The sequence below is a fragment of the Eleutherodactylus coqui genome, chromosome 7 (genome assembly GCF_035609145.1).
Source record: "Eleutherodactylus coqui strain aEleCoq1 chromosome 7, aEleCoq1.hap1, whole genome shotgun sequence".
In the NCBI taxonomy this organism is placed as follows: domain Eukaryota; kingdom Metazoa; phylum Chordata; class Amphibia; order Anura; family Eleutherodactylidae; genus Eleutherodactylus; species Eleutherodactylus coqui.
In genome coordinates, this window is record NC_089843.1 from 217,953,355 (window position 1) to 217,981,320 (window position 27,966).

General features: G+C 47.3%; 1 protein-coding gene across 2 annotated transcripts; it reads right to left on the minus strand.

Annotated features, from left to right (window-relative positions):
- Positions 1 to 1,470: 1,470 nt before the first annotated feature.
- On the minus strand, positions 1,471 to 27,470 carry KLHL8 (kelch like family member 8). 2 transcript variants are annotated; one of them, XM_066574380.1, is made up of 11 exons: positions 27,400 to 27,470; positions 24,527 to 24,807; positions 21,586 to 21,675; positions 20,371 to 20,919; positions 17,614 to 17,800; positions 15,705 to 15,848; positions 13,934 to 14,045; positions 9,988 to 10,156; positions 8,264 to 8,423; positions 5,671 to 5,872; positions 1,471 to 2,013 (listed from the first exon to the last, which is right to left on the minus strand). In XM_066574380.1, the coding sequence occupies exons 2-11, from the start codon at positions 24,728 to 24,730 to the stop codon at positions 1,890 to 1,892; spliced, it is 1,941 nt and encodes a 646-aa protein (XP_066430477.1). In that variant the 5' UTR covers positions 24,731 to 24,807; positions 27,400 to 27,470; the 3' UTR covers positions 1,471 to 1,889. The 2 variants fall into 2 exon arrangements, with proteins under 2 accessions (XP_066430477.1, XP_066430478.1); XM_066574381.1 differs by lacking the exon at positions 21,586 to 21,675.
- Between the last annotated feature and the right edge of the window lie 496 nt (positions 27,471 to 27,966).

A 27,966-nucleotide genomic window follows, 5' to 3' on the forward strand; every position in this document is an offset into this window, starting at 1 on the left:
GACAGAAGATCAAGCCACGAAGAAGGGAAGGTCCGGAGCAGGGGAGTTTAATTCTAGAAATAGAAGCCTGCGGGAGCCGTCCCCATGGGAGACCCGCACGAAAATGGAGCATGTCCGGATTTTTTCCTGCACGCGGGACCTGCACTTGCAGGGGAAAATGACATCCGCAGGTATTTAACTACCTGCGGGTGTCCAATGCATCCCTACGGGGCGCGGATCCGCGTGCAAGAAAAACCGCTCTGGATTTTAATTCATAATTTGCCCGTGGACATGAAGCCTAAGGGTCTGTAGATGTAATTCCACTCCGCCTTAGAGCATAAAACAACAATGGTAAACTCTTCAAAGTTCTGACTGTTTCCCTTATCTGAATGGAATGGGGCTTATATACTGTGTGTACAGCAAAAATACCTCATTTGATGTGCACTCATAGCCCTATTATGATGTAGAAGACCAAAAAGGAAAAAAAAGCTGAATGTTAGTAATGACCTTGCACACCATTTTTACCGACTCCATTTACCTGGGGGCTGGATCAGAGCAGTCTGCAACTTCTGAGTTCACATTTTCTGTATCCCATTGGTGGTTTAATGGAAGTTTACACTTTCTTCATAAAAGGTTATAGCTTTTTTTTTTTTTTTTTTTAAGATAAGGGTGTAGGACATTGTGAAAGCTTCCAGCTCTTTCATATGGATAGTTAATACCAATTAGAAAAGCTTAACTTAAAGCAAGTTCTAGAGTAGTCGTTCCCACCATCAGTCCCCAAAGTACCCCAACAAGGTAAAGTTTGCAGTCCTCTATCAAGAACACCTGGGGCAATATCTGGAGGCACTGACCATTATATCACCTGTGTAATACTGAAGAAATCCCCAAAACCTGACCTGTTGGGGTGCCTTGAGGACTGGAGTTGGAAAACACTGGGGTCTAGATATAAGAACATGACTACTTTCTTCCAGGGTCAGAAGCAGTGTCGTGTCTCCTCAAGGAGAGCACCCAAAAAGTGTCTGGACACACCTAAGTATGTTATAGTCTGTCCCCAAGGAGAGCACCCAAAAGGGGTGTGGGGACAACTAAACGATGAGTAAGGAGACTTGAGGCCATTGTCCTCTGGGAAATCTATGCAAATAATAATGATTGGGATTACTATAAAAACTTGCTATAACTCACCTTGATTTGAAGGAATGCTGCCCTCCCCTAGATGGCGCTGTAGAGGTATTTTTCCATCTCTCTCATTTGCATACGTTCTTCCAGAAGCAGCACCACCATTTGATGATTTCAGCACCTAGGATTGCACTCCAGTTCTCCACATGAGCCGTGACCAGTTGCCACACTGTTTCTAGAAGAAAGCAGCCCTGGTCTAACCCTCTACCACCAATTTAAACAAGTGCCTTTATTGAGAAGGCATCTGATCCACAAAGTACCTTCCTGGGGATTTGTAAAACCAGCCTGACCCAATGGTAACAAAAGTCAAACCAATAAACTGCAAACTTTAATGTCAAATTTCAAAACTAATGACTGTCATACATTAATGCACAAAATATTTAAATATACTTCTATATACACAGAGAGAAAGGTCATCAGGGTGCAGACTATATACAGAGGCGGCATAAACCATGAAGCTTCTATGCAAAAGACGTTTGGCACTTTTAACAAATAAATTAACGGTTCTACTTTTTAGGGTTACAGTTTTGTAAAAAGTGTGAAAAAGGAAACTAGACTTCTAGTAAGTATTGCCCAGTGGTTACAGCGTGGGTGGAGGGATAGTCCAAGTGCAACCGTCATGTCATCCGTCGCTCCTGACCATTCTTATACACAGAGGAGGCGCCTAGTAACACAAGTCAGAGATAATGCCAACCGCAAAGCTTGCTTTGGGGTTTTGAAGAATCCAGTGTTGGTCACATGCAGTCTACCACGTTGCTCGAGCCTTGGCCAATATCCCGGATCTGGCTACTCAGGCAAGCACAGACGGCAACGCCTGCTCCAGCACGACAGTGAGCCACCGACCCAACCAGCTCCCATCTAGGGAAGAAGAGAAATAGTCAGGTTCAGTAACATTGAAAGAAAACAGAACAAATGAAGATGAGAGAAGAGGAAACCGATTAGCACAGGTACAATTATAGCAATCCTCAGGACTGCAAGAGGAGGAGGGAAAATGCTGAAGTTCACTGCCGTCCCTCCATCAGTTCCGGGTCCCATTTTTTTTTGTCTGTCCAAGATGGCCACCACAATTATTTTTGCAACTTCTCTAATACACACTGTGTGCTGCTGTCTGCTTGGCCAGCACTGATCACATGAGCAACCCTGACCAATTAGAAAGGACACCAACACTACCAATGCACTGTGAGATTAGGTAGTCTGAAGGTTACATCAGCCATCTTGGACAGCCAAATATGGGACCTGGAACCAGCATATCAGAGAACAGCACGTAATATACCCCCTCATCCCTCTCTGGCCCGGGGCCAGAATTCTGGCTTGAAACTGGAGAGTCGATTTAAAGTTTATATAGTAAAGGGTATACCATAGCATTTTTCCCCAAAACATGGCTAATCGCTGCCTGCCTAGATGGTAACACTTTTTTCTTCTTAGGAACATGGACCGTGTCAGCCCCACATTTAGGCCGCCTGCAGATGGCTGGGTCGGGTCCCCCTGCGAGAATTCTTGCAGCGGGATGCGGACCCATGCCCCTGTACAGCCCTGCAGCTCACCCGCTCCAGAAATCTCCTCTTCTCTGTGATGTGCCGCCGCATGCGCAGAGCGGAGCCGGCAGGTCTCTACTGACATTTCTGTGCGGGTCTCTGCGAGAACCACACAGAACTAGAACATGCCGCAATTTGTTTCCATGTGGACGAATCGCGGCTGTGTGCATAGGATTGCGTGCATGCATGCAATCCTATGGCAGCGGGCACGGGCAGAAATTCTGCAGGAAATCCCACTGCGGCATTTCCACCCGTGTGCAGGAGGCCTTGGTCTCCTGTTTTGAGTTTTTTTTCTGATGACATTCCCCCTATTATAGAACTCACATTTTTAGGTTTTAGCTTTTTGTAGGATTTTTTTTGGGCGATTTCCTTTTTAACTTTCAGTTACAGTCTATTTTTTTAAAAAAAAAGTTAAAATCTTGCATTTTTCACAGCGAACACAGCCCAATACTAATTTATCGCTTTCTGATCTCTAGAGAAGCTTTGCAGCCGTCCTCTCCCAGGCAGGATCACACTGAGAGGTAAACCCCTCTATGTAGACAACACAGGATCCACCGTTCACAATAGGTAATATCCTATGACAATCTACTCCCCTCCCTGCAAAATGACCCCTACAGGTCACAGAGCATGCCTAGAACAGTCTCCATACAAGTCAATGGGCCCCTCCTGTCCATCATGTGAAGGGCCTGTGAAGCTGCTGTAAATCATCTCTCAATTCTCCTAATGCTGTTAGATGTAAAAAATTTGCAATTGGAAAATAAAACCAAGAAGTGAAAACATTTTCCGTTATTGTAAGTAACAAAAACAACTTTGTGGTATAGTCCCTTTAAAGAGAACCCGTCATCAACTAAATTACGATATGGTGCTTATAATTTAGGGGATGTGGAGTCCAGGCAGTTTTGTATCATACTAACCCCCGTTACTGCGGTGTCCTGCGGCAAAGTCAGCATGTACCCAGCAGAAGGCGGTGTGTGCTTTACCAGTCAACTCCATGGGAGGTGCATGCGCACAGCCTGACACCGCAGGAACGGGGGACCTAGCGAGTCTGACAAGAGCCTCCCCAGACTCCACGTCACCTAAACTATAAGAACCATAGCTTATTTAAAGGAGATGTCTCGAAGAAGCAGTGAATTTTTTTTTTTGCCCAGTCCCCCTAATTAAGCATACATTATTAAGCCCCCCTGTAAATGACTTTTCTAGCTGGTTCGTACTTACCGTTCCAGCGTTTCAGCAACTTATAAAAGTTTCCCCAAGATGGCCGCCGGCTCTTTTCCCGTCGCTTGCTGCAGCCCGACGTGCGCGCTCCCGAGACGCTGCCAGCTGTGTCTCCATGGCAACCAGACGCCCCGCAGCCGCCGACCAATCACCCACCGCCAGGCAGCAGGTAACCGGCGCTAGCCCCCGGCTCCCCAGTGCTAGACCCTGACAACAGACGAAGGCCCCGGAGCCCAGCACTAGGTTCCGGAGCCCAGGTGAAGGCCCCGGAGCCCAGCGCTAGGTTCCGGAGCCCAGCGCTAGGCCCCAGAGCCTAGCGCTAGGTTCCGGAGTCCAGGTGAAGGCCCCAGAGCCCAGCGCTAGGTTCCGGGGCCTTCACCTGGGCTCCGGAACCTAGCGCTGTGGCCCGGGACCTTCACCTGTTAGAGAAGATCACCCGACCCATCACTTACCTGGGCGGCTTCTCGGGGCTGCTGGGCTGGGCTGGGCTGGGCTTCTCCGCTGGGCAGCTCCAGTTTCTGCACCTTCCTCTAACAGAGGATGGTACAGAATGGCCGCTGCAGCGCGCTCCCGAGCAGTAACAGCTCGTCTGCGCATGCGCAGAAGAGCTGTAGCGGGGAGCACACTGAAGCGGCTCGTGCTGAAAGGAGAAGACCAGACTGCGCAAGCGCGTCTAAAAAAGCAAGCTGCCGGCGAATTTAGACGGAACCATGGAGACGAGGACGCTAGCAACGGAGCAGGTAAGTGAATAACGTCTGTATGGCTCATATTTAATGCACGATGTATATTACAAAGTGCATTAATATGGCCATACAGAAGTGTATAGACCCACTTGATTTCGCGAGACAACCCCTTTAAGTGAACCTACAGAGATATAATACATGTATGTGCCATGTAATACCACCGTGAGCTGCTGCTTCTGTTACATGGAAGATCCCCTTAAGGCATTCTTGGAGATGATATTAATAAATTATCAGGCACACACAGATCGGTGTCGGTCCCAGCAGTGTGAGAACCACCAATCCTAAGGAGGAGAGTCCCACGTCCCAATTCTCACTACAGGCTCCCAGCACCCCCCTGTACTGACAGATTTAATGGCTACCAAGCGCACACTGCGCCACTCCTTTTGTTTCAATGGAAATAGCTGCACAATTGTACGTGGCCATCCCCGGCATTCCCACTACAGATGAATGGAGCGGTACTGCACATGCTCGACCACCCCTCCATACAAGCTCCTCCTCCTGTAGGGGGTGCAGTGAGCCCACAATGAGGAGAAAAGGAACAGAGGACCCCATTCTCAGGATTGGTGGACTTTATCACCTCTGCACAGGATAGATGATAGAAATCGATTTTGGGAATATGCTTTTTAAAAGGAATCTGGCCCTTCCTTATCGTCCTGTGAGCGTAGCTTATGGGCGTGCAAGTAGGGGACCCACTGAATCCAGGAATGTAAGTGCTAGATTTACCTCCCCAGTCCGAGCGCTGAAATCCACCACTCAATGCATTATGCAGTGTTACCAGGTAGGCCGCTTGTTCTAATTGTATAATGGGCGGACTATTTAGTGCACCACTTAATGCATTGAGCGGCAGCTTTCAGTGCTGACACTGGGGGAGGTAAGTAGAACACATCCTCGGACTCAGCGGGTCAACTACTTTCAACCCATAAGCTTAGCTCAGAGAGACTTGTCACCTACTTTTAGGCCTAAGTTTATGTCAAACTAATGCACTTTTGAGTCTCTAGATAAATACTGCCGTACAGAATTACCTGTTCATAATCGGGTCATAGGACTCCACAGTATTCAAATAAGCATTTCCATTATGACCACCAACTGCGTATATCTTGCCCATTAAAGTCGCTATACCAACTCCGCCCCTCGGGGTAGTTAGCTCTGCAACATATTCCCACTTGTTGTTGCGGGGGTCATATCTTTCTACTGAACTCAGGGGAGAATTGTCATCAAATCCACCTGTAGGGACAAACAACAGAAGCAGGTCAGCAAAGCGGCAGCACCTAGAAACAGCAATATACTACACAAATGTGACCTCGGGATACGATATGAAAGTATCAGACTTAGGCCTCTTTTACATGGGTGACAGAGATATCGCTGCGAGAAAATTGCACAGAAATCAAGGGAACACAGCTGCAATATCGCTGTATTTTCTTACGGCAATACTGTGATTTTGTCGCAATTTTGGGGTAGGTCTTATTTTTCCCTGAAAATAAGACCTACCCTAATTTTTCTGTGCTTTCAGAGGGGCTTGAAATATAAGCCCTAGCCCCAAAATAACCCCTAGCTGTGCCATGGCCCTCGAGAGCCAAATCAAAGTCATCGCTTCCTGGAGGCGGGGTTTAGGGACCACCTAACCAGAAAGCAATGTGCCGAGGACTGCAGGAAAGTGTGCCGGAGTGAAGGAGGAGACCATCCTGAGAAACTGGACCATGCCTGTAATGTATTGCTGCTTTTTTTTTTTAATGTAATGCAACTAGGCATAATTTTTGGGGTAGGGCTTATATTTAAAGCCACCTCCCCTGAAAATACCCAAAAATTAAAAAAGTAGGGCTTTTTAAAGTTGCACGAAAGCCGTGATTTCATGTGATGCGATGCAGCACAAACAAAAGCTCCATAAGGAAACATGTGGCACAACTAGGTGGACGGAAAAATAAAATAGTTATTGTGCGCAGAAGATAGCGGCGAAAAATTATAAAAAATAAAGATTAAAAAAAAAGTAGTACAGCAAAACAAAAAAAAACCAAAAACCAAAAACAAAACTACCTAAGTTTGGTATCATAGTAATTGTGCTGACCCATAGAATAAAGTTATCATGTAATGTTTGTTGCAGTTTCTGGGCCGTAGAAGCAAGACGCACCGAATAATGGTGGAATGCCGTTTTTTTTTTTCCATTTTACTCCCCCTTAGAATTCTTAAAAAAAATTTTCAGTACATTAACCCCTTCCTACTCCAGAACGTAAGGGTACATCCTGCCAGCAGGGTACTTCCCACAACTGGACGTCCCCTTATGTCACGTGGATAAGGCGGGATCAGAAGAAATCTCATGCTATCTAGCAGCGGGAGCCAGCTGTCACTGATAGCTGACCTCATGCTGCAACTGCAGGGGTGCATCGGAGCAGCAACCCCCGCTGTTAAGCCCTTCCCTGCCGCGATCTATGTAGATTGCGGCATGGGAAAGGTTCAGAGGGACGTTATTGGGCTCTCGTGATATTATCGCGGAGAGCCCGGCTGGTTGCCATGGTAACAGGACGCCACCTACAGGCGTCCTGTATTACTACTGCCTATGATCGCTGTAATAAGCACTAAGGCATTGCAGGAGAGAAGTCCTGCAATGCCTTATCATAGCGATCATCGGTGGTATGATGCAAGTCCCTCAGAGGACCACCGATGGTGTAAAGATAAAAATATTGTACAAAAAATAAAAATGTAAAAAAAAAACCCACAAAAAAACGCCTTGTTTTGGGCTTTTTCTCACTAGCATAAAAAAAATCCAACATATTTGGTATCGGCGTGGCCGTAACGACACGTACAACAAGTTGACCATTTTATCCTGCACGCAAAAAGCACTAAAAAAAAATGCTAAAAAGCTGAGGCAAAATGCAAACGTTTTGCATTGTGCCTCCTAAAAAAAACGCAATAAAAGTGAACACAAAAGTCGTTTGTACCCCAAAATGGTACTTCTATAAACTACAGCGCGACTTGCAAAAAAAATAAGCCCTCACAGAGCTCAGCTCATGGAAAATAAAATAGTTATAAAACTTTGAATGCAGCGATTTAGAAAAAAAAAAACAAACAAAAAACAATGGCACCAATAAAAACTACAGTTCGCCACGCTAAAAACAAGCCCTCATACGGCCGCGTGGACAGGGGGAAAAAAAAAAAGTTATGGCTTTTGAAAAATAGAAATGAAAATCCGTCAAAAATCGTTGCGTCCTTAAGCCCAAAATAGGCCGCGTCCTTCAGGGGTTAAAGGGTACCATTGAAAAACACAACTCGTCCCGCAAAAAACAAGCCCTCATACAGCGACGTTGATGGATAAAAGGAGTTACGATTTTTTAAAACGAAAAAAAAAAAAAGCTTGGTCACTAAGGGGTTAAATAACGTGACCACGAGACGCGCCGCTATCATTCAGGTGGAAGGAGCAGATCAATTACTTTCCATTATAAACATTTTTTTTTTAATTTGCTGCACGGAGTAATCGCTCAAATTAGTTAGGAGTTTTGAGCGCTGATCGTTGCGTGTAAACGTGCCATCCCAGTCCGAGGTGCGGCGCAGCTTGTTAATACCCACAAGTGTTCCCATCCAGTGCAGAAAGGCGTAACAGGCAGATGTCATTGATCCACTTACCCACGACATACAGGCAGCCATGAAGCTCACTAACGCCATTGCCGGCTCTTCGCTGGCCCATCTCCTTCACATCCACCCATTTGTCTAGGTGCGGGTCATACCTTTCCACGCTTGAGAGGGAAGCGACGCCGTCATTTCCTCCCACAGCGTAAACGTGATTCTAAAACACAAGAGTACCTTGCAGTTATTCATATCAGGTCCAGCCGATAACCCTACAGTGTTGGTGCAGTTGGGGGGGGGGGGGGGGGGGGGGGGGGGGGGGGGGGGGGGGGGGGGGGGGGGGGGGGGGGGGGGGGGGGGGAAACAAAAAACAACAGAACGGGGGTTAATAGCCCCATATGACCGGAGGGAGTCCTTCCCAAGCATCTATGCCTCTTTTGCTATATCCTATTATTGTATTTGCTTTAGCAGCAGCTGCCTGGCATTGGTTGCTGCAGTTGACCGTCCACCATATCCCCAAGTCTTTCGGTGGCAGTTTTACATAATTATACCTCCTGCCTCCGTGCCCCAAAGGCATCAATGTACAGTTATACTCGAACTTGCCATCACCCCCCCCAACTCTCAAGCTTCCCCAAAACCCTCGATCTTGGCAAACCGTCTCTGCTGCATGGCGAATAGAGACCATACAAAGCTGCGATCAGCTGATTTCCATGATGGTTGTAGTACTAGTGGCTACAAGAAGTAGTCATCTACATGTTGTAAGAACAGCAAAACAATCCTACTCCCCCATTGAATGCAGCCTCGGTACACATGCACAGCGCCATTTTGGCTATACCATTGCGTCCTTAAAAGATCTGTTACCCTGTTTCCCTGAAAATAAGACATACCCTGAAAATAAGACATAGCATGATTTTCCAGAATTTTTGAGGATGCAAAATGATTTTTCTGGCTTTTTGAGGATGCTTGAAATATAAGCCCTACTCCAAAATTAAGCCCTGCTAACAGTTGATTAAAAAAGTCAATTTAAATAGTGTCCAGGCAGCTATACATGTAAAAAAGTTAAACCTTTTTTCCCCAAAATTAATATAAGACACTGTCTTATTTTCGGGGAAACACGGTAACATGCATTTTATATGGTTTTAAGATTCTCCAAAAGTGGGAAAAAAAATAGCTTTTCTAAATACAAGAATGTTCCTTTAAATGACACAAGGAGTCGGATTATCACACCGTAGCGGAATACTTTATTCATGGTGTATGTATGTGCTATAATCCCGTACGGCTGTGGACGTGGCGCTGCGCACGTTGTACCGATTCTCAGTGGAATGTGAAACTATTTCATCCACCTAGCGCGGCTGATGGCTTCTGCAGTTGTATGTCTGGGCACAGCAGCTCCATGCTGGAGAACAGGATTAGACTGCGAAACAATGTTGCACTTGGAATGATAGAACACTGAAGGAAACGGCCCGTCGTCAGCGGCGAGGAAGGAAGATCCCAGATGGAGGGAAAAGGGATTTACTGCCCACTGAACACCACAATACGTGGAATACATTCAGACCACTCCATAGCAACAATCATTGACCCCACGGGCTTTCCATACCCGCCTGACCTAGATGGAGACAGACTCGCACAGCATCGAATCACTGCTCCAGAATACATGAACACATTCACATCAACACTTCTTCCAAACTTTTTTCCCCCCTCTTTGCAGGTGCGTTTATACGCTACCGAATGTTAGACTTCTGTGTATCTGTTACATCAGTACCGTATATTGCCTATATACTTACCACCAGAGCAACGGATCCGACACCCCCACGAGGGGTGATCATTGGCGCCACAGCAGTCCAATGGTCAGATTCCACATCGTATCTCTCCACATCATTGAAGCAAGTGTTGTCATCCAGTCCCCCAATAGCATATATCGGACCACCGAGTGACGACAGGGCAATGCCTCTCCTACGAAAACCATACGAGTGTTAAAAAGGCCTCTGCAATTACTGAGCCGGTGGACACGATAATATACATTACAACATGGTTAGGAAGGAAATGTATTGGATTGAGATATGGATCACCCAAGGGTCTCAACGAGGCATTGGAGTAGGTTTCTTAAAGGGGTTGAAGAGGATTAGAAAAGTGTGTCGGTTTGCATCTGGGTCAGAAACGCCATCTTTTCTCCTTAGGGAGAGAACCTAAACGGTGAGTGAGGAGACTCAAAAGGTTATTCATGCTCCTCTGGGTAATATGCAAATAAGGGAGATGGAATAATACCTCCATAGTGCCACCTATGGGAAGGCAGCATTCCTTCAAGTCAATGTTAGACTCTTTATACAAGCCTTGCAATTCTCGTCCACTGTTACAAGGCTTGTATAAAGAGTGTAACATTGACTTGAAGGAATGCTGCCTTCCAATAGGTGGTGCTGTGGAGGTTGTGCCATCTCCCTGGTTTGCCTCTGTGCACGGCTTGTGTCTGCAATTGCAGATTAGCTCCATTGAAGTGAATCGGGCCAAGTTGCAATACCACACAAAACCTACGGCCTTTAGAAGACAGCGGTCGTGTCTTTCTAATCCTGGACAACCCTTTTAAGTAAGTATTGCAGTCGCCCGGCTTGGATGCAGCCACTTTGGGTGGTTGGAACACAAGTTTTATTTCGGGTAATTGGCGCACACACCTCAGTTTTGATACCGGCAGCGGTAATATCACTACTTCCTTCAACGAAACACACACGGGTCCGATTTCCTGAACGTGTGAAAATGCCATATTTTATGCCGAGATGGTATTCATCCTGCTTGGCGGCACATGCTTCTCCATACAGGCTGGATAAAGGAGGCACACCTAGACCTCTGAAACGCGTTGCCAGGGATATTAGTCATGGTTACTACATTAAATAGGTTAGAGATCCCAGCTTGGCTACAGTCTTCTACTATCCTCCCACTATTCTGGACTACATGTGTAGCCAAGTTTAACCTGACTGCGATAACTTTCTGCAACAAATTATCTTAAGCCATTGAAAAGCTATTGTTCATCTTAAAAAGGGTTGTTTGGTTACCGAACAACATCCCTGCAATAGAGCTGACTGTAGTAAAATAAGCCCAACATTACTTAGGCCTCCACCGCCGAGATCAAGCTGTGGTACTAGCTGACATCACCGGTAGTCAGGTGACTGCTGCAGCCAATCGGAAGCTGCAAACTCACATTCCTGAAGCCTTGGCACCATGTCGCTCAGGATGCGAGTGACGATCGTCCGATTGGCTGCAGTGGTCACCTTACTTCCGGTGATGTCAAAGCAAACACCAGGACAGCAACGGGTTTGCAGCTCTGGATGCCAACGGCGGAGTAAGTTCTGCTCAGTTGGTTATTTCCCTACATTCAGCCATATTGAAGGGATGTTGTCTGGTAACTAGATAACGACTTTAATACAAAAAGCGTAAACTGTGGCACGAGAAGTTTTCAATATGAGTCCAGTTAGATTTGGCTGCATCTGTAACTACATAGGAGTTTTCCTTGCTGGAATTTGGAATCAGTCTACCCTACTGGTATGGTTAAGGACCATCCGAGAAGGAGGTAAGTGGTCTCATCACCTGCCTCCTATAGTGCAGTAAGTAAAACCTACAAGACACATTCCTTATACCCCAATATTCGAGGACCCCAACAGCTGTTGTGTTTTTTTATTCTATATCCCAGTAATTTGGGCGGAAGACCTATTGCAAGGTCCAACTAGCAAAACAAGAGATGACCATGTTAGCCGGGAGAGTATGAAGAGAAGGCTCACCTGGGCTGTAAACATACGACAAGTCATAAAACTGAGATATTCTCCGCCAGTGAACGCCTTATACCATGTATGCAAATAAGGGAGATGGAATAATGAATTACCTGAAAGCGCTGAGGAACAAGTTGGCGCTCTACAAATCAGATTCATTCCCCTATCCTTGCTAAGGCCTCATTCAGATGAAGTATTTGGGAGCCAAAACCACAAATGGCTTCTGTATTTTTGACCCACTTCTGCTTTTGGCCAACCGATACGCTGTGTGAATGGAGAACCTATCTGCGCCTTCATTCATGACTGCTGGTACATTCAGTCTATAGTACAAAACCTGTTCTAACCGGCACAGAAAATCACAAGCAGATACATATAGAAGTATATATGTTTACCAAGGGATGGATTTCCCTCTTTGGCGACACGAGGACATCTTTTAGGACTCTACTACTACATGTGATGCCTCAACTCTGATGAATAATTAGCGGAGGGCAGGAATGTCCGGGGCAGCGAGTCTACAAAACGGGCGGCACATGCCTTGTGAACAAAGCTTAAGAACGCTTCTGTTCTGCCACTTGACAAACCCGTCTGTAAGGGGTCCCAGAAGGGCACAATAAAAAGGGGCTTTGTTCGGCGTTCTAACAAACACTGGCAACGTGCACAATAACTATACACAATTGTCCCTGCCCCCGAATGCTTACATTCTTACAGTCCATCATGGGGATTTATAGTACAAAGTAGAAGTTAGCACATTCTTCATTCCTGCCTCCTGAACGTGAACGGGTCAGGAGTACAAACCTTCTAGACTAATCTATCAACCCCAAGGGAATCTACAAAGAAGAGTAAAATTACATTACTCATCCCGCACTAATCCCGACTTACGTCTTCCTGTAGTCCATCCTTATCCGTCGCTGCATTCACTACCTCCCAGCATTCCTTGCTTGTTCAGTATCTGTACGAGGTTTGCTCTGGTCACCAACAGCATTTACCCCAGGGCTTTGTACAATTATCCGACACCGGCAAACTGCCGCTTTCAGAATGCCGATGGCAGCGCTTTATCTGGTCTACATCGTATGGGAAGTCTTCTGACCGCTCCCCACATCAACCTGCGGCTCTGCACTGTAATACAGGTTGTTACATAAGTAATAAAGTAATATAAAACTTATGTAACAACCTGTAATATAGTGCAGAGCTGCACTTTCAGGTTGATGTTGAGGGCACTGGATGAACCAATCACAGCCATCACATTAGTTCGAGCATTGCTCAGCCAATCAATGCAGCACTTGATGAACCAATCAGAGCCATCACTTCCTGGAGGTGGGATTTAGGAATCCTGTAACTAGGAAGCGATCTTCTGTGGGCGGCCGAGGAGTGCAGAATGCGCTAAAGCTCCAGAAAGGTGGCGGTAGGGACATGGACTGAGCCTGCTAAGTATAATAAGACATCCCCCAAAAATAAGACCTAGTGCCTCTTTTGGTGGGAAATTTAATATAAGACAAGGTCTTATATTTTATGTACGAGAATTCTTACCGGGTGAATGGGCGCTTGTAACAAGTAGAATCATTATTTGCCTAACGAGTCAACTTAAAAATGGGAAGAGCCGTAACCCATGAAATATTGGGAAAGCCATAAAACTGGACACCAAGATACTGTTGATAACCATTTAAAGGGAACCTGTCACTTGCTTAAAGCACTTGAACTTGAGATCATCTGCTCGCTTGTACAATATACTGCAATACTGCAGTGCAAACCCATAAAAGGTCTCCCAATATTGTGCATATATCTCAAAAAATCTGAGGGGTTTGTTCCTAGCAACTAACCCAACCGCCTCTCCCAGATCCCAGAGATTGGGGCATCAGAGTTCTCACTCTTCTCTTGTAGATAAATGGCTGGATTGCAGATATTCTCTTGCTTCCTGAACATCTATGACCCCCCCAGTCTGTCATAATGGTCATTCATCATTTTAATAGGACACTACCTCTTTGTATTCATTGATGCCTTCATCATCCACTTGTTTGTTAAAGGGTCAAATACCTCCATGCTGCCCAAATGTTCATTGCCATCGTGCCCGCCAACCGCATACACCTTCCCTGAAAAACATACAAATCCGTTCTATCACAAGGTCCACCATGTCCATTTACAACTGCGAAGACAAGAACTATCAGATGAGCATTGTGCGAGCGAACACTACGACACACGTATATCAAAAGTGTAGAAAGAATGTGACCCCGAGCATAATATCATATTCTGTATATTATTCGTTACCTATAGAGCATATTAAGCCCATCAGGTAAAGTAGGCAATCGTCTTTACATCACAGCACCCTGTGGCCCTTAACCCATCTGTTAATGTTATACTTGTTCCTAAACAATCCAAAGTAATAGAGAAACAGCAGAAATGGAAGGGGGGGGGGGGTTGGAGGTGGAGCTTGGGAGGGGTAACAGATAGGAAGAGACATCCAATTGGATTCCTTAGTTTCCGATGCCTAACCCTTACTGCCTGGAGGTCCGTAGTATTCAGAGAAGAAAAAAGGGATCATCACTCTCAGGCTGGTGTTATTCTGCAATAGTTTGTCCCGAACTGCCTCCCGGTCTGACCGTAGATCTCCGAACTCGGAGCATCATAGGCGGTAAGGCCAGAATGCATATATTACGGTGTGCCACCGGCCTTAAGGTAATCTTTGATTCGTGCTTCGGTATACATAATCCAAATGATACTTTAGATTGTGTATCTGCAAGACCTCTTGGACTACTCGTCTGGAAGAGGGAGCTATACACTTTTCAGCCTGATGAAGGGACTGTTTCCGAAACGTTGTTACGTCTACAATTCATCCATGGACTCTATCTGGAAAATAGATTTGCAGGCACACAATCCATAATCTATTTTACGGATGGACTCAATAGATGAATTGTAGACGTAACAACGTTTCGGAAACAGTCCCTTCATCAGGCTGAAAAGGGTATATAGCTCCTGTAGTCCAAGAGGTCTTGTCTAAGTAGGAAGGAAGAAATGACTGATCTCTTGAATATTTAACATTTTTATGTACTCTGCATAGTTTCAGTTGGAATATGAAAAAAAAACTGGATATTAAGATATTTAAGAGGTTTTTCAGGGAGAATACTATTGATGACCTATCCTAAGGACCCAGGCCAATCATCTGATTGTGCACCCGCTGACAGCACCACAATTACACAGGGTCGGAGTGGAAATCTCTGATCCGCCCTCTGTGGAGTGGCCAGCGCTTGTAACTGCAGGCACGGCTCAAATGGCCACTTCACAGAGGTCGGAGCAGAGACTTCAGCTGCTTCCACTCTGACCCCTGTGCTACTGCATTGCTGTCAGCAGCCGCACAATCAGCTGATCAGTTGGGGTCCCGAGCGATGCACCCCAGCTGATCAACTAATGAAGACTTAGTATTCTGCCGGGAAAACCCCTTTAAATGAGGCTTTACAGCTAAATACATTCCGTTTTAGGGATCAATAGGGTACCCAGTGGTAGGGCGCCTGGATATCATACATTTAAAAGGAAGGGGCAAAAAGAAACAAAAAACACACTCATCTCCCCCCGCGTTCCCTTCACATACACAATTTCTAATATTATAGTATTAGTGAAGTGAAGAGGAATGCTTTGATCCCGGATGTTACAGGCCTCATATATATACCGGTAGACACAGTCGTCAAGCTTGTTGATTCCATTTAACATCTGTGACACAAGCCAAGCAGTGGAAGGACACGAGATGTTCTGCTTACCTCCCACAGAGATCACACCCACGTGTCTCCTGCGGCTGTTCATTTCAGGCCCAAAGAACCAGCTGTTTTTGCTAACAGAATAGCATTCAATGCTGCGGAACGGGTCCCCCGAACCTCCACGTCCCCCGACGCAGAACAGCACACCTGAGAGGGGGAGATCAAGACAGAATAGATTACGTAGCGCACCACACAATGTATACCGCGCAGGAACAGGCGTTTACTAAAATAAGGACCAAGCACCGTAAAGGTTACGGCGCTTGGTCCTGAGTTTTAATCCCGGCAGATATTAAAAATACAGCGCAGGATTAAAGCTCTTAAATGTAACAGGATGTGGTCAGGTCCTCGGCTGTTAGTTGCAGCCGAAGATCCAGAGGAGAAAGCAGAAGCGGTTTTAATCTGCCTTCTTTCTTGCAGGCTACATAGCCTTCGACGAGCACTATGTAGAGAACAGAGAAAGTCGGAGCTCTTGCTATTCAACCCGAAAATCATGTAACCGCCGGGTGCCCCCTGCCACGGCAGAGCTGCAGGGTTTTAAGCAGGCCCAGATCAGCACTTTCAGTAACTGATGTCACTATAGCTGGATGTTTTCCTCTGTAAGCAGGACTCCTGGGGATGCCCCAGCTACGGTGGAAAAGTGAAAAAAAAAACAAACAAAAAAAAAAAAACACACAAAATGAATGACCCCAGGAGGTTTTTGATTTAAAAAAAAATAAAAATTTTAAATTATATATATATTTATTAAAAAAATTAAATCATAATCTCAGAAAAAGATTAAAAAGAAAAAAAAAAATTCTTTAATATATAAAAAACCACCCACTGCCACCAACCTAAACATTTGCCATATGAGCCCTGTAATCCGAGACTATACAAATCATGTATTAAAACATCCGAAACAAATAGGGGTAATTTTACAAGTTTTAAAAAGCGAACAAAACTAAAAGGAAAAACAAAAAAAAAATATTCAGGAAAAAAAAAAAAAAAAAAAATATATATAATTTTTATTTCCAGCGTGTGCGAACATATCCTCAAAACTAAGTCACCCCGGCTCCCTGTCATCATCGTCAACAGCCCCATAACTTAGTTTATATTACTGTGGCGAGGTGATGGGCTCCGTTTAGTAAACAAGGCCTAATGCACGCCACTAGTAGGCATATGACGACAGTATGCTAATGGGAAATTGCTCCTCTGGAGTTCGGCTCTGCAGCACTATGACTTCACCACCCGGCACAAGAAGGGCAGCGAGCATGGTAACGCTGATGAGTTACCCCGCCGGGGTGAGGCAGTGGAGATGGGCATAGTAGGCACCATGAGGCGCTTTCTTCAGGCGGGTGATACTTCTAACTTCACTCTCTGAAGGTCACACTTTGACATTGCAGCCATTACTGCCCCCTTATCACAAACAACAACACGTCTGTTCCCTAAACCAGTGAGATAATCGGTTTTACTGGCAGTAGACTTGTTTGTTGGCAGCCGGACTCGGATTCTGCAGATCTGCACAGCTCACACTTCTCTACTGCTAATACATGCAAAGGTTTCAGATCTCACGGAACGCTGCAGAGTCCGGGGTCCATACTAAGTTATTTGTGAGCCTCCTGTACTCCTGCCCATACTGACTGTCTCCCGGGTGTCCGGGACACATCAAGAAGCAGCAAAACTGAACTTTCAGGAAAAAAAAAAAGAAGAGCAAAGTCTTGATTTTGCAGGAACAAACCTGAAAGAGAGGTGGGATTTATGTACACCCCACCCAAAAGTGTTCTTGGTTGCTCCCAGCAGTACGTGACGTAAGTGTTCCAAATTTGGTGTTGTAACTTTTGGCAAGTATGGAAAAGGGCGACTCAAGGACCTAAAAGTATTGGCATGTTTTGTGAGGAGGGGGAATGGATGGTCAATAGCTGGAGGTTCCACTTACCAGCAGTCTGCTTCCTGGGGGTCGTACGGATGGTATATTCAAAATCAGGAACGGCCCGGCTACTCAAGTGCAGGTGATAATTCCTTGCTTCGTCCAGCAGATCTCGGCATTTCAGGTCCTGTCTGATGATGTCTTCCTTGGCCACAACTGACATGAGGAATTCAATTGGCAGGAGAGGGAGTCGGACCTGAGAGATGGCAAAGAAAAAAACCGACAACCTGTAAAGTCATTAAGGTGGCAGCGGATGCGGAGGGCTCCCCGATTTACCCTAAAGGTTTAATACTTTACAGCAAAGAAAGTTATGTGAAAACCTAATGAGACTAAAGACGTCCCGCTGCGTTACGTATCGGATCCTTTAGGGAGCCGTCTACAGGCCATTCACTTAAAGGGGTTGTCCCGCGAAACAAAGTTGGGGTATACACTTCTGTATGGCCATATTAATGCACTTTGTAATGTACATTGTGCATTAATTATGAGCCATACAGAAGTTATTCACTTACCTGTTCCGTTGCTGGCGTCCTCGTCTCCATGGTGCCGTCTAATCTTCAGCGTCTAATCGCCCGATTAGACGCGCTTGCGCAGTCCGGTCTTCTCCCTTCTGAATGGGGCCGCTCGTGCCGGAGAGCGGCTCCTCGTAGCTCCGCCCCGTCACGTGTGCCGATTCCAGCCAATCAGGAGGCTGGAATCGGCAATGGACCGCACAGAAGACCTGCGGTCCACCGAGGGTGAAGATCCCGGCAGCCATCTTCACAAGGTAAGTAAGAAGTCACCGGAGCGCGGGGATTCAGGTAAGTACTATCAGTTTTTTTTTTTTTTAAATGTCTGCATCGGGTTTGTCTCGCGCCAAACGGGGGGGCTATTGAAAAAAAAAAAAAAAACCCGTTTCGGCGCGGGACAACCCCTTTAAGGCAGACCTAAGGGTCCGTTTGGACGAGCCAGTTTCTTGTTTGAATGAGCCAATGACGTCATCGTTCTCTCGCGCGGCCGGTGTATACAGCAGACACATCGTTGGCTCGTTCACACGAGAAATCGTTCAGCCGTTCACATTTGCCGTATGAATGACTGAGAAGGACACAACGAGCGCCATTTAAAGCCAACGATTAGTGAATGAGCCAACAATGGTTTTTATGCTGCATAAAATGAATGAAAAGTGAATGAATCATTCGTCCTTCAATCGCTGGCTGCGTTTACACTGAGCGGTTAGATAAATCGTTCAGTGTGAAAGGGCCTTAAATGGGTTATCCGGGCAGCACCCGCTGGGATATACTGGTTTCGGGGTTAAAGCATTGCTGCAGCCCCTGTGTAGGGGATGGCGCTTGTAATCGTAGGCGCAGCTCTCATTGAAATCAACGAGAGCTGCACCTGCAATTACAAGTACTGCCCACTACACAGGGGTTGGATCAACACTTCTGCTCCCTGGGATCAGGACCGGCAGTTATGTGCGCTGACCGCTACACAGGGATCAGAGCAGCGCTTCCGCTCCGTGGGAGCAGTGCCTGCAGTTACGAGCGCCGAACACTAAACAGGGATCGGAGCAACGCTTCTGCTCCATGGAAACACTGCCTGCAGTTACAAGCCCTGGCCACTAAACAGGGATCGGAGCAGCTCTTCTGCTCCATGGAAACACTGCCTGCAGTTACAAGCGCCGAACACTAAACAGGGATCGGAGCAACGCTTCTGCTCCATGGAAACACTGCCTGCAGTTACAAGCCCTGGCCACTAAACAGGGATCGGAGCAGCTCTTCTGCTCCATGGAAACACTGCCTGCAGTTACAAGCGCCGGACACTATACAGGGATCGGAGCAACGCTTCTGCTCCATGGAAACACTGCCTGCAGTTACAAGCGCTGGCCACTAAACAGGGATCGGAGCAGCTCTTCTGCTCCATGGAAACACTGCCTGCAGTTACAAGCACTGGCCACTAAACAGGGATCGGAGCAGCTCTTCTGCTCCATGGAAACACTGCCTGCAGTTACAAGCGCCGAACACTAAACAGGGATCGGAGCAACGCTTCTGCTCCATGGAAACACTGCCTGCAGTTACAAGCCCTGGCCACTAAACAGGGATCGGAGCAGCTCTTCTGCTCCATGGAAACACTGCCTGCAGTTACAAGCGCCGGACACTATACAGGGATCGGAGCAACGCTTCTGCTCCATGGAAGCGCTGGCCACTAAACAGGGATCGGAGCAGCACTTCCGCTCCATTGGAGCAGTTCCTGCAGTCACAAGCGACTGTCACTACACAGGGATCGGAGCAGCGCTTCCACTCCATGGGAGCAGTGCCTGCAGCTACAAGCGCCGGCCGCTACACCGGGGATGGAGCAGCGCTTCTACTCCGTGGGAGCAGTGCCTGCAGTTACGAGCGCCGTCCACTATGCAGGGATCGGAGCAACGCTTCCACTCCATAGAAACAGTGCCTGCAGTTACCAGCGCCGGCCGCTAAACAGGGATCGGAGCAGTACTTCCGCTCCATTGGAGCAGTGCCTGCAGTTACGAGCGCTGGCCACTACACAGGGGTCGGAGCAGCGCTTCCACTCCATGGGAGCAGTGCCTGCAGCTACAAGCGCTGGGCGCTAAACCAGGGGTGGAGCAGCGCTTCTGCTCCGTGGGAACTGTGGCGGTGTATCCTGTGCTACGTGGAAAACCCCTTTAAGCTTTAAGAGGATTATGAAAACCAGAAATCAGATCTGTGTGTTGTGTAATATACAAGGTGACTATACAGAGAAGAGAGACGCAGAGGATTCGGCTAGAAGCAATACCTGGGACAGGATCTCATTGAGCCACACATCATGGTGCTGCGTATTCGCGCGGAGCCACTTCACGGCTGCGTTGTAGACCTGCTTCTCGCTCTCGATATTCAGATCTCCAGAAGACAGCAGTTTATGAAGGTGCTGAGGGGACATGCTGACGAAATCCTCACACTCCACCACCTCCGGGAAGTGGTCACAGGCATAGCGATCAGCCATGTCCATCAAGTCCACACGATTGTGGCTTTCGGCAAAAGCCCTGACAGCCAAGCAGTTAGAGGGGTGAAAATGTAACTTCATGTATTCACAGCAAGCCTTGGCCACCAGCTCCACTTGCAGGATACAAGCGGCGTACAGAAGCGGCTGGACGTTATCAACAGTGAGCGTGATTCGGGAGGAGTATGCAAACTTTACCAAGTCTTCAATGGCGTCACCATCAAAGTCGCGAATCTCAATGAGTGTCTGCTTCGCCTCTGCCATATCAGACAAGAACATGGCACGGAAATATGGTATCACGCAGGCCAACACAAGTTTGTGGCACGGGATCAGCTTAGAACCAACCTATAGAAAAAAAAAAAATAAACCTTATATATGTAACATGTATCCTTCGTGTTTAACAAAATCCACCCCCCCCCCCCCCCCCCTTCCCTAAAAAAAAAAAAAAAAGGACCTACCCTGATTTTTCAGGATTTGGGGGAGGCTTAAAATATAATCCCCATCCCCAAAAATAAGCCCTAGCTGCATTACATTAAAAAACAGGGTTACCTAGCAGGCTCAATCCAGGTCCTCCCTCTGCTCTCTGGAGCTCCGACGCGCTTCTTGCAGTCTTCGGCCTCCCACAGACTACCACTTCCTGGTTGCAGGATTCATAAATTCCGCCCCCAGAAATCAATGGCTCTTATTGGCTGAGCAGCAGCACTCAAGAACCAATAAAGAGCCATTGCTTCCTGGAGGCGGGATTTATGAATCTCGTAACCAGGAGTAATCTTCTGTGAGTGGCTGAGGCTTGCAAGAAGCGTGTCAGAGCTCCAGGAAATCAGCGGGAGGACCTGAACCGAGCCTGCTAAGTACATGTAATAAGACATTCACCGAAAATAAGACCTAGCGCCTCTGTTGGAGCAAAAATTTATATAAGACAGTCTTATTTTCGGAGAAACATGGTAGGCACAATGCCCGCTAATAACTTCTCAAACCCGTTGTTTGTGCCATACACCGCCTTCCACAGACCTGTTGGTTGGCACAGGGTGCCAGTCTTCGGCAGCTCTTGGTGAACCAGCATTTCTGAGGGCACTCCCTGTGATGTGGTTTTGCAGAGAACTGGAAACAAACATTATTTTATGCCGCTGACACAAGTTAAACACTAGACGGACTTTGTCTCACGTCAATTAAACTCAGACATGAGCCGTAACAATGTGTGATTGTTCTCAGCGAGAGAAACCACGTAATCTTGTAGATGTGACACCTTTTAATGGCTAACAAAAATACATGATGTTCTAGTGAGCTTTCCAACCACCTCCTCAGGGTTCTTCCTCAGGTTGGAAAGCTCGCTAGAACATCATGTATTTTTTGCTCTACTGGTTAACACGGTACCAAACTTTCTTTTTTTCCCCCCCATTATAAACACGTGTCTGACATTTGCACGGGTTAGGATAGGGTTAAATGAAAAAAGGCTTTTGCTGCATTTTACAAGTTTTGAGCAATTTTCATCTTCAAATTAAACCGAGAACAAGTTGTTTTATTAAAGGTTTACTGGTTGACTGAGCAGGAATGTTCACACATAACTAAGCGCAGCGGTGCTTCCTCTAGAAGCGGGCTGCTACGACTTAACAGGAGCGGATACATTCTCTAGCCTTTTCCAATCCACTGTCTGACGTATAAAGACATTCTGAGTGAAGGCTGTACAGCTCTGATGACGGAAGACGTCCAGCAGGGTATTCTTACTGTTGATTACTGGCCGCTCTGTTGTCATGGGCCTCTCCAGCATGTCACATACTGCAGTACTGGCTCTAGCCAGCAGATGGCGCCATTGTATAATGGTAGAAAGAGAAAGCCCCCTAGGAAACCCTGAATCCAAAATTGGATTGCAAAGGGCTAGACCTCCGGTACCGGCTTACGTCTTCAATGGGGCGATGACCAAGGGTCCGTTTAGACCTGCCGATTTCCCGTATGAACGAGCAAATGAAGACAGAGTCCGCTCGGACAGCCTGGTTATAGATTGTCGGCTCGTTCAAACGCTCAGTCGTTCACATTCGCTGTATGACTGAGAACGAGCGAACAAGCGGTATTTAAACCGAACGATTGGCGAGTGCGTGAACGATAATCTTCAAACGGAAAGCGAAAGATTTATCATTCGAGCGTTAGCTTGGTCTACCCTGAACGATTATTGTACACGTCTGAAAAAATAATCATTCCATGTAAAAGGACCTTAACCCTTTCCAATCCGCTGTCTGACGTCTGAAGACATTCTGATTGAAGGCTGTACAGCTCTGATGTCGGAAGACGTCCGGCAGGGTATTCTTACTGTAGATTACTGGCTGCTCTGTTTTTGGAGGCCTCTCCAGCATGTCCCATACCTACCGCAGTACTGGCTCTAGCCAGCAGATGGCGCCATTGTTTAATGGCAGAAAGAGAAAGCTCCCTAGGAAACCCTGAATCCAAAATTGGATTGCAAAGGGTTAAGACTTCCTGAACACACATTGCTCTTACCGCCACCGATGTGTCTGCTGCTCATTGGTTACTAACCCAAAGCAGTAGTAGTATTACAACGCACTATGTATGGTTTGGGATTACAGGGCGCATGTGGCGATGGTTTGGGGTTATTTCCTGTATATATTGTTTTATTCTGTAATATTGTTCTTCTTATGTATGCAATCATGTTTTTTTCTATCTATGTCCCCCGTGACGTCATAAGACCTCTGGGGGACATTCACATGTTTTTTTTTATTTGACACTTTCCCACTGTAGCTAGGGCATCCCTAGGAGCCACATCCATAGGAGCCCCACTTACAGGGGAAAACAACCCCTGTAGTGGCATTAGTCACTGGCAGAGCTGATCAGGGTCTAGTATGACCCTGCAGCTCTGCTATAGCAGGAAATCCCGGCGGTCACATGACCCCCCCACGGCTCCCGCTTTCTAGTATACAGCGCTCACTGAGCGCTGTATACTTGGAGAAGGCAGAAAGGGTTAAAAACCACTCCAGCCTTCTCTTCCAGGTTATCAGCTGTTACTAACAGCTGACAACCCGTCCTGCTTCTGATTGATTACAGAAGCAGGAGGCTTTAATCCCCGCCGTAATTTTACTATTGGCTGGGCTTTAAAGCATGGGACCAGACGCCTTATATTTACCGCGCCTGGTCCTTAATGGGTTAAAGTCCGATGCAAAATACTGATCAAACAAAGCCTTAAACTAGTCAATCTAGATAACGTTTCTCTCTTGACCCACAAACATGTTTGTTTCAATGGAGAGGGGAACACGACACTGCGGGAAGTGGCTTATCTCCCAGGGGATACAGAACCCAGCAGGTGGAAATCAAATATCCTTGATCCGTCCTCCTTGCCCCAACTGCTGCTGCCAGGCTCTCCTTACAGACTGAGGACTTTTTAAGGGAAAGGGACTTGTTACTTGTATATCGCCAACTTATAATAAGCAAGCTGGGTACTCATTTTACTGACCTCAGAAGGATGGAAGGCTGCTGAGCCAGCTGGGAATTGAACTCACAACCTTCAGGTCATGAGCGAGAGCTTAGACTGCATTTCTGCTGCCTTAAACAATCTGTCGCCATCTTTTCTGACTCTAGACATACGTCTTGTTTCTGCACTTGTATTGTTTGTCACAAACTTGCACTTTATTGATAGCAGCCAAGAAGTAGTCTCCCATATTCCTAAACTGGGGTCTGGCCCCGCCCCCTGAAGTCTCCCTGCTCATTACTGTATATAGAGAGAAAGCTGTTAATCAGTAGCTGGAGGATGGAGCTAGTCCTATGAATATCAAAGACTACTTCCTGTAGTCTTCTGTGTGCTACTGATAAGATAGACATCCGCCTGCATACCATAGAGGTGATCATTAGATTAACGATCATACTTTGTGTCTGAAGGACAGTAATTAGTGACAAGTACCTTTGTGTATGTGACCCAGATGACATTTATAGCGCCGCGGCGGGTGCGTACCTTAAGTGTGATATCACACAGCTCCCCCACTTCATAGAAATGGAAGAGCGAGCTGTGAAAATCCGTCCAAGCCTCATCAGCTTCGAAGACGAATGAGCCATCCCCCTCGCTGTCGCTCGTGCAGGACCGCTCGTGGTGAAGCTTTCTTCTCCCCTTCGTCTGCGGTTGCTTGGGTTGTCCAGGAAGCATAGATTCTGATGCCATCAGAAGTGTCAAGACGTCTTGGCCACCACAGATACTTCATATCAATGAACATGGTCAACGAAGGAAGACATCGCGATCTGTCAAAAAGAAAAAAAAAAAAAGAAAAAACTTTTGAGTTCTCGCGAAGCGTGAAAGTTGGGCGGGCCTCACACGAGCGGGTCGGACCCTGAAGGCAAGAAGCCCGGTGGCCCTGCGTTTACTGTATGACCGCGGAGGTTCGCCAATGGTCAGGCGCAGTAGTTTTTGTTTATTCGTATTTTCCTGCGCCGTCGAGGGTGCCTGCAGCCCATACGTAGCATCCATTGTGTATGGGCTGCGGGTGCCCCATGGACATCAATGGAAGCCATCCGTGCGGACTCAGCAGCAGAATAGCGCACGATGCGTTTTTTCTTCCGCTTGCGGAATACACAGTTCATATCTGCAAGTGGGAATGAAAAGTCGAAAATGCGCGCTTTTCAGCGCCCGCGGTCTTTATTCCGACACACAAGGCCCGTTGATGGTTCAACTCTACAACAACAAGGGCGAGCGGGAACCCGGCCGCGGACTGCGGTCTGCAAACCGCCAGCTTTGTAGCACCAGCCCTCCTGAAACAGTGAAGCTAGTGGCTGATTGTAAGGGGAGACGGGAAAAACTTGCTTGCCAACTTCTCGCTATTGAAATGATAGGAGGAAGACAATTATCCAGTAACCATGGCAACCGTCAGTAAGGAGCCGGGTCTGAACTTTCTGCCTCCTACCTAGTGAATCTATAATTAAGGCTCCATACTAAGAATGCCGATCGCATGCTGATGACGCCCCGCGGCTGCTGGACGTACGAGGCGCTGCATGGCCTACAGGGGGTGGTAGCAGAAGACCCGGGCAGCATTCATAACTGCAGGAGCAGCACTCATTGAAATCAATGGGAGTTGCAGGTTGGGGTCTCATTGTGCCGGCCGCTACACAGGTGGCGGAGCAGCGGCTTCCACTCCATCCCCAGCATATCCCTGCAGGGGCTGCCTGGAAAACCCCTTTCATTAACCCTTTATATACCACTACTGATCGCGCCGCCGGGGGCTGGAGCTGCAGGCGGGACACTTTCTCTCCTCTTTGTTCTCCCAGTGGAATCTTGGGACAGATTTTGGCGCGTGATCCACGCCAATTCCACGTCCCATTGCTCTGCGACTCGCAGACAGGTGGATCGTTGGCGCACACGGATTAACATCCACATGCAGAAATGAAATCCACATGCCCCTTCCTGGCGCAGATCCCACGCCTGTGTGAGCGCCACCTTAGGGCTCATTCACACGAGCGTATCGGGGCGGCGCGTCGAGTCTAAGGGCTTAAACAGACGAACGTGTTTTTGGCAGGTTTCGCGGCCGTAAAAACGCGACGAGACTCGCTCTACGATTTTTTATTATTTTTTTTTACCGCGCAAAATTTAAAAAACGGTAAAAAACTATTTTGACGTATTCACGCGCAAATACGCTCCCTAGAGGCGACCATATTTGCGTTTGTCTATCGGCTTCGTTCACTTGAGCAGATTTACGGACTGTAGAAGCCAACTGAAATCAATGGGCGAGCGCAAATACGCACAGACTGCGCAGGAAACCCGCGTTTACGCACGGAATTAATGCGATTTTTTTTTTAGGCACGTAAACACGCCGTTTATTTACGTGAGCAGAAAGACTACCAGGCGGCACAAAAACCGCAAGGCAGGAGGGTATTCCGCCTTACGAACGTTGCGTCTTCATGGACCGCAATACGCCGGCGCACGTGTGAACGCAGACGCCATTTACACACGATGTCACTTCTTGGACGCCGATGACAGATAGTAACCAGTTCCAGACCTCCGCACCCACCGCTGCGGTACGGACGGGCCCGCCTACAGAAGGCCCCGCCTCTTCCGGTTCTACCATATACACCGCCCTCTCCACTTCTCAAGACAATTTCGGATGGTCGCCACAATAAGATTTCGCCGTTTCCCCGTACGCCATCAGCACGTCCCTCCTGGCTGCCGCACGTTCACAGCCGCGTCCCTATTGGCCATCACGGCAGGAGAAAAACGGAAAGCAGCGGGTTTGGTTTTCCCCCCCATTAACGTGTATTGACTTTCGCCATTGTGCCGTTCGCGGCCGATGCATCGGGTTTCCGTTTTTTTTTTTTATTGCCGGCTGAAAAACTTTTTTTTTTTTTTTTTTAAAGCATTGAAGTCTATATATAAGGGAAGGTATCTCGTTAGCGTCCGTCATCCATCCGTTTTTTGTTTAGGTATGCGCAGCCCCCCCCCCCCTCCCTCTTTTTTACGGGTGCGCAAAACAGATCAGGGGTGAAAAAAAAATATGTTTTCCGTTTTTTCCATCTAAAAACTTTAACAAATCCGTTAAAAACCGAAAATGTGAACATAGCGGATGAGAGATGGCGGCCGGCAGCGTTGGCGTACGCTCTGGTTTCTGCTATTCTATTAGACCCGCGGTGCTGCCAGAGGCTGGAGGACAGGTGCTGGATGCCAGGCGGGCGCAAACATGGAGTGGGCACACTGTATAAAGTTCTGTCCATCCAGTAGAGGCAAGGAGATATTTCCATAGAGTGCTGCTGCAGCGCCACACACAGCCCACAGGACAGCACGGGCATTACACCGCAGACCACCATGGAGCCAGCTCCCTGCTGTCCCCCCGAGCGCCGGACACTCACCTCCTCACCCTCCGCTCCGGGCTCAGCAGCTGCTTCTACTTTCCGTCGCCTCCTTCCCTTGTACTACCTCAGTACGCATGCGCCGACAGCTCACCCCCTCCCACAACACTGCCGGGCGTCCATCTTTGTTGTGGGCAGCGGCCAGCATGTGGGCCGTAAAGGGAGTACGTGTCGTGCGACCGAGCAACAAGTGGCTGTGGGTAGAGCAGAGATTGTCAGTAGATGGGTGGCGGGGGATCCCTGCTGGGAGGACGGATACACTGCCCAATTTCCTGCAATGTTTTGAAATCCTAGCTAAATAAATGCATTTTAGGCTAGGAGTAAGCTTATTTACACGCACATCTGCACCACGTGTTCGCGCGTGCTTTACTGTACGTTTAGCATGCAGAAATAACATGCAAGCACGCTCCCATTCACTGCAATGGGCAATTAAGTTAATTAGTTGAATAGCGGCTGTTTTCATGCTCTGGAAAATAGAGCGTATTGCGTATTTTTCTACTCGCAAATTAAATGCACATATGTGAACAAACCCATTGAAATCTATGCATCATATTTACTGCGTACTGT

What these genes read in the sequence shown, in the direction of transcription:
- KLHL8 (XM_066574380.1), bottom strand. Translation starts at nt 24,730, where the DNA reads ATGGCATCAGAATCTATGCTTCCTGGACAACCCAAGCAACCGCAGACG. An exon ending in CACCCTGTGCCAACCAACAG is followed by an intron (nt 20,920 to 21,585) that starts GTCTGTGGAAGG and finishes TTTTTTCTATAG; the next exon opens with GTTGGTTCTAAGCTGATCCC. An exon ending in TGGCTGCCTGTATGTCGTGG is followed by an intron (nt 5,873 to 8,263) that starts GTAAGTGGATCA and finishes TTGTCCCTACAG; the next exon opens with GTGGATTTGATGACAATTCT.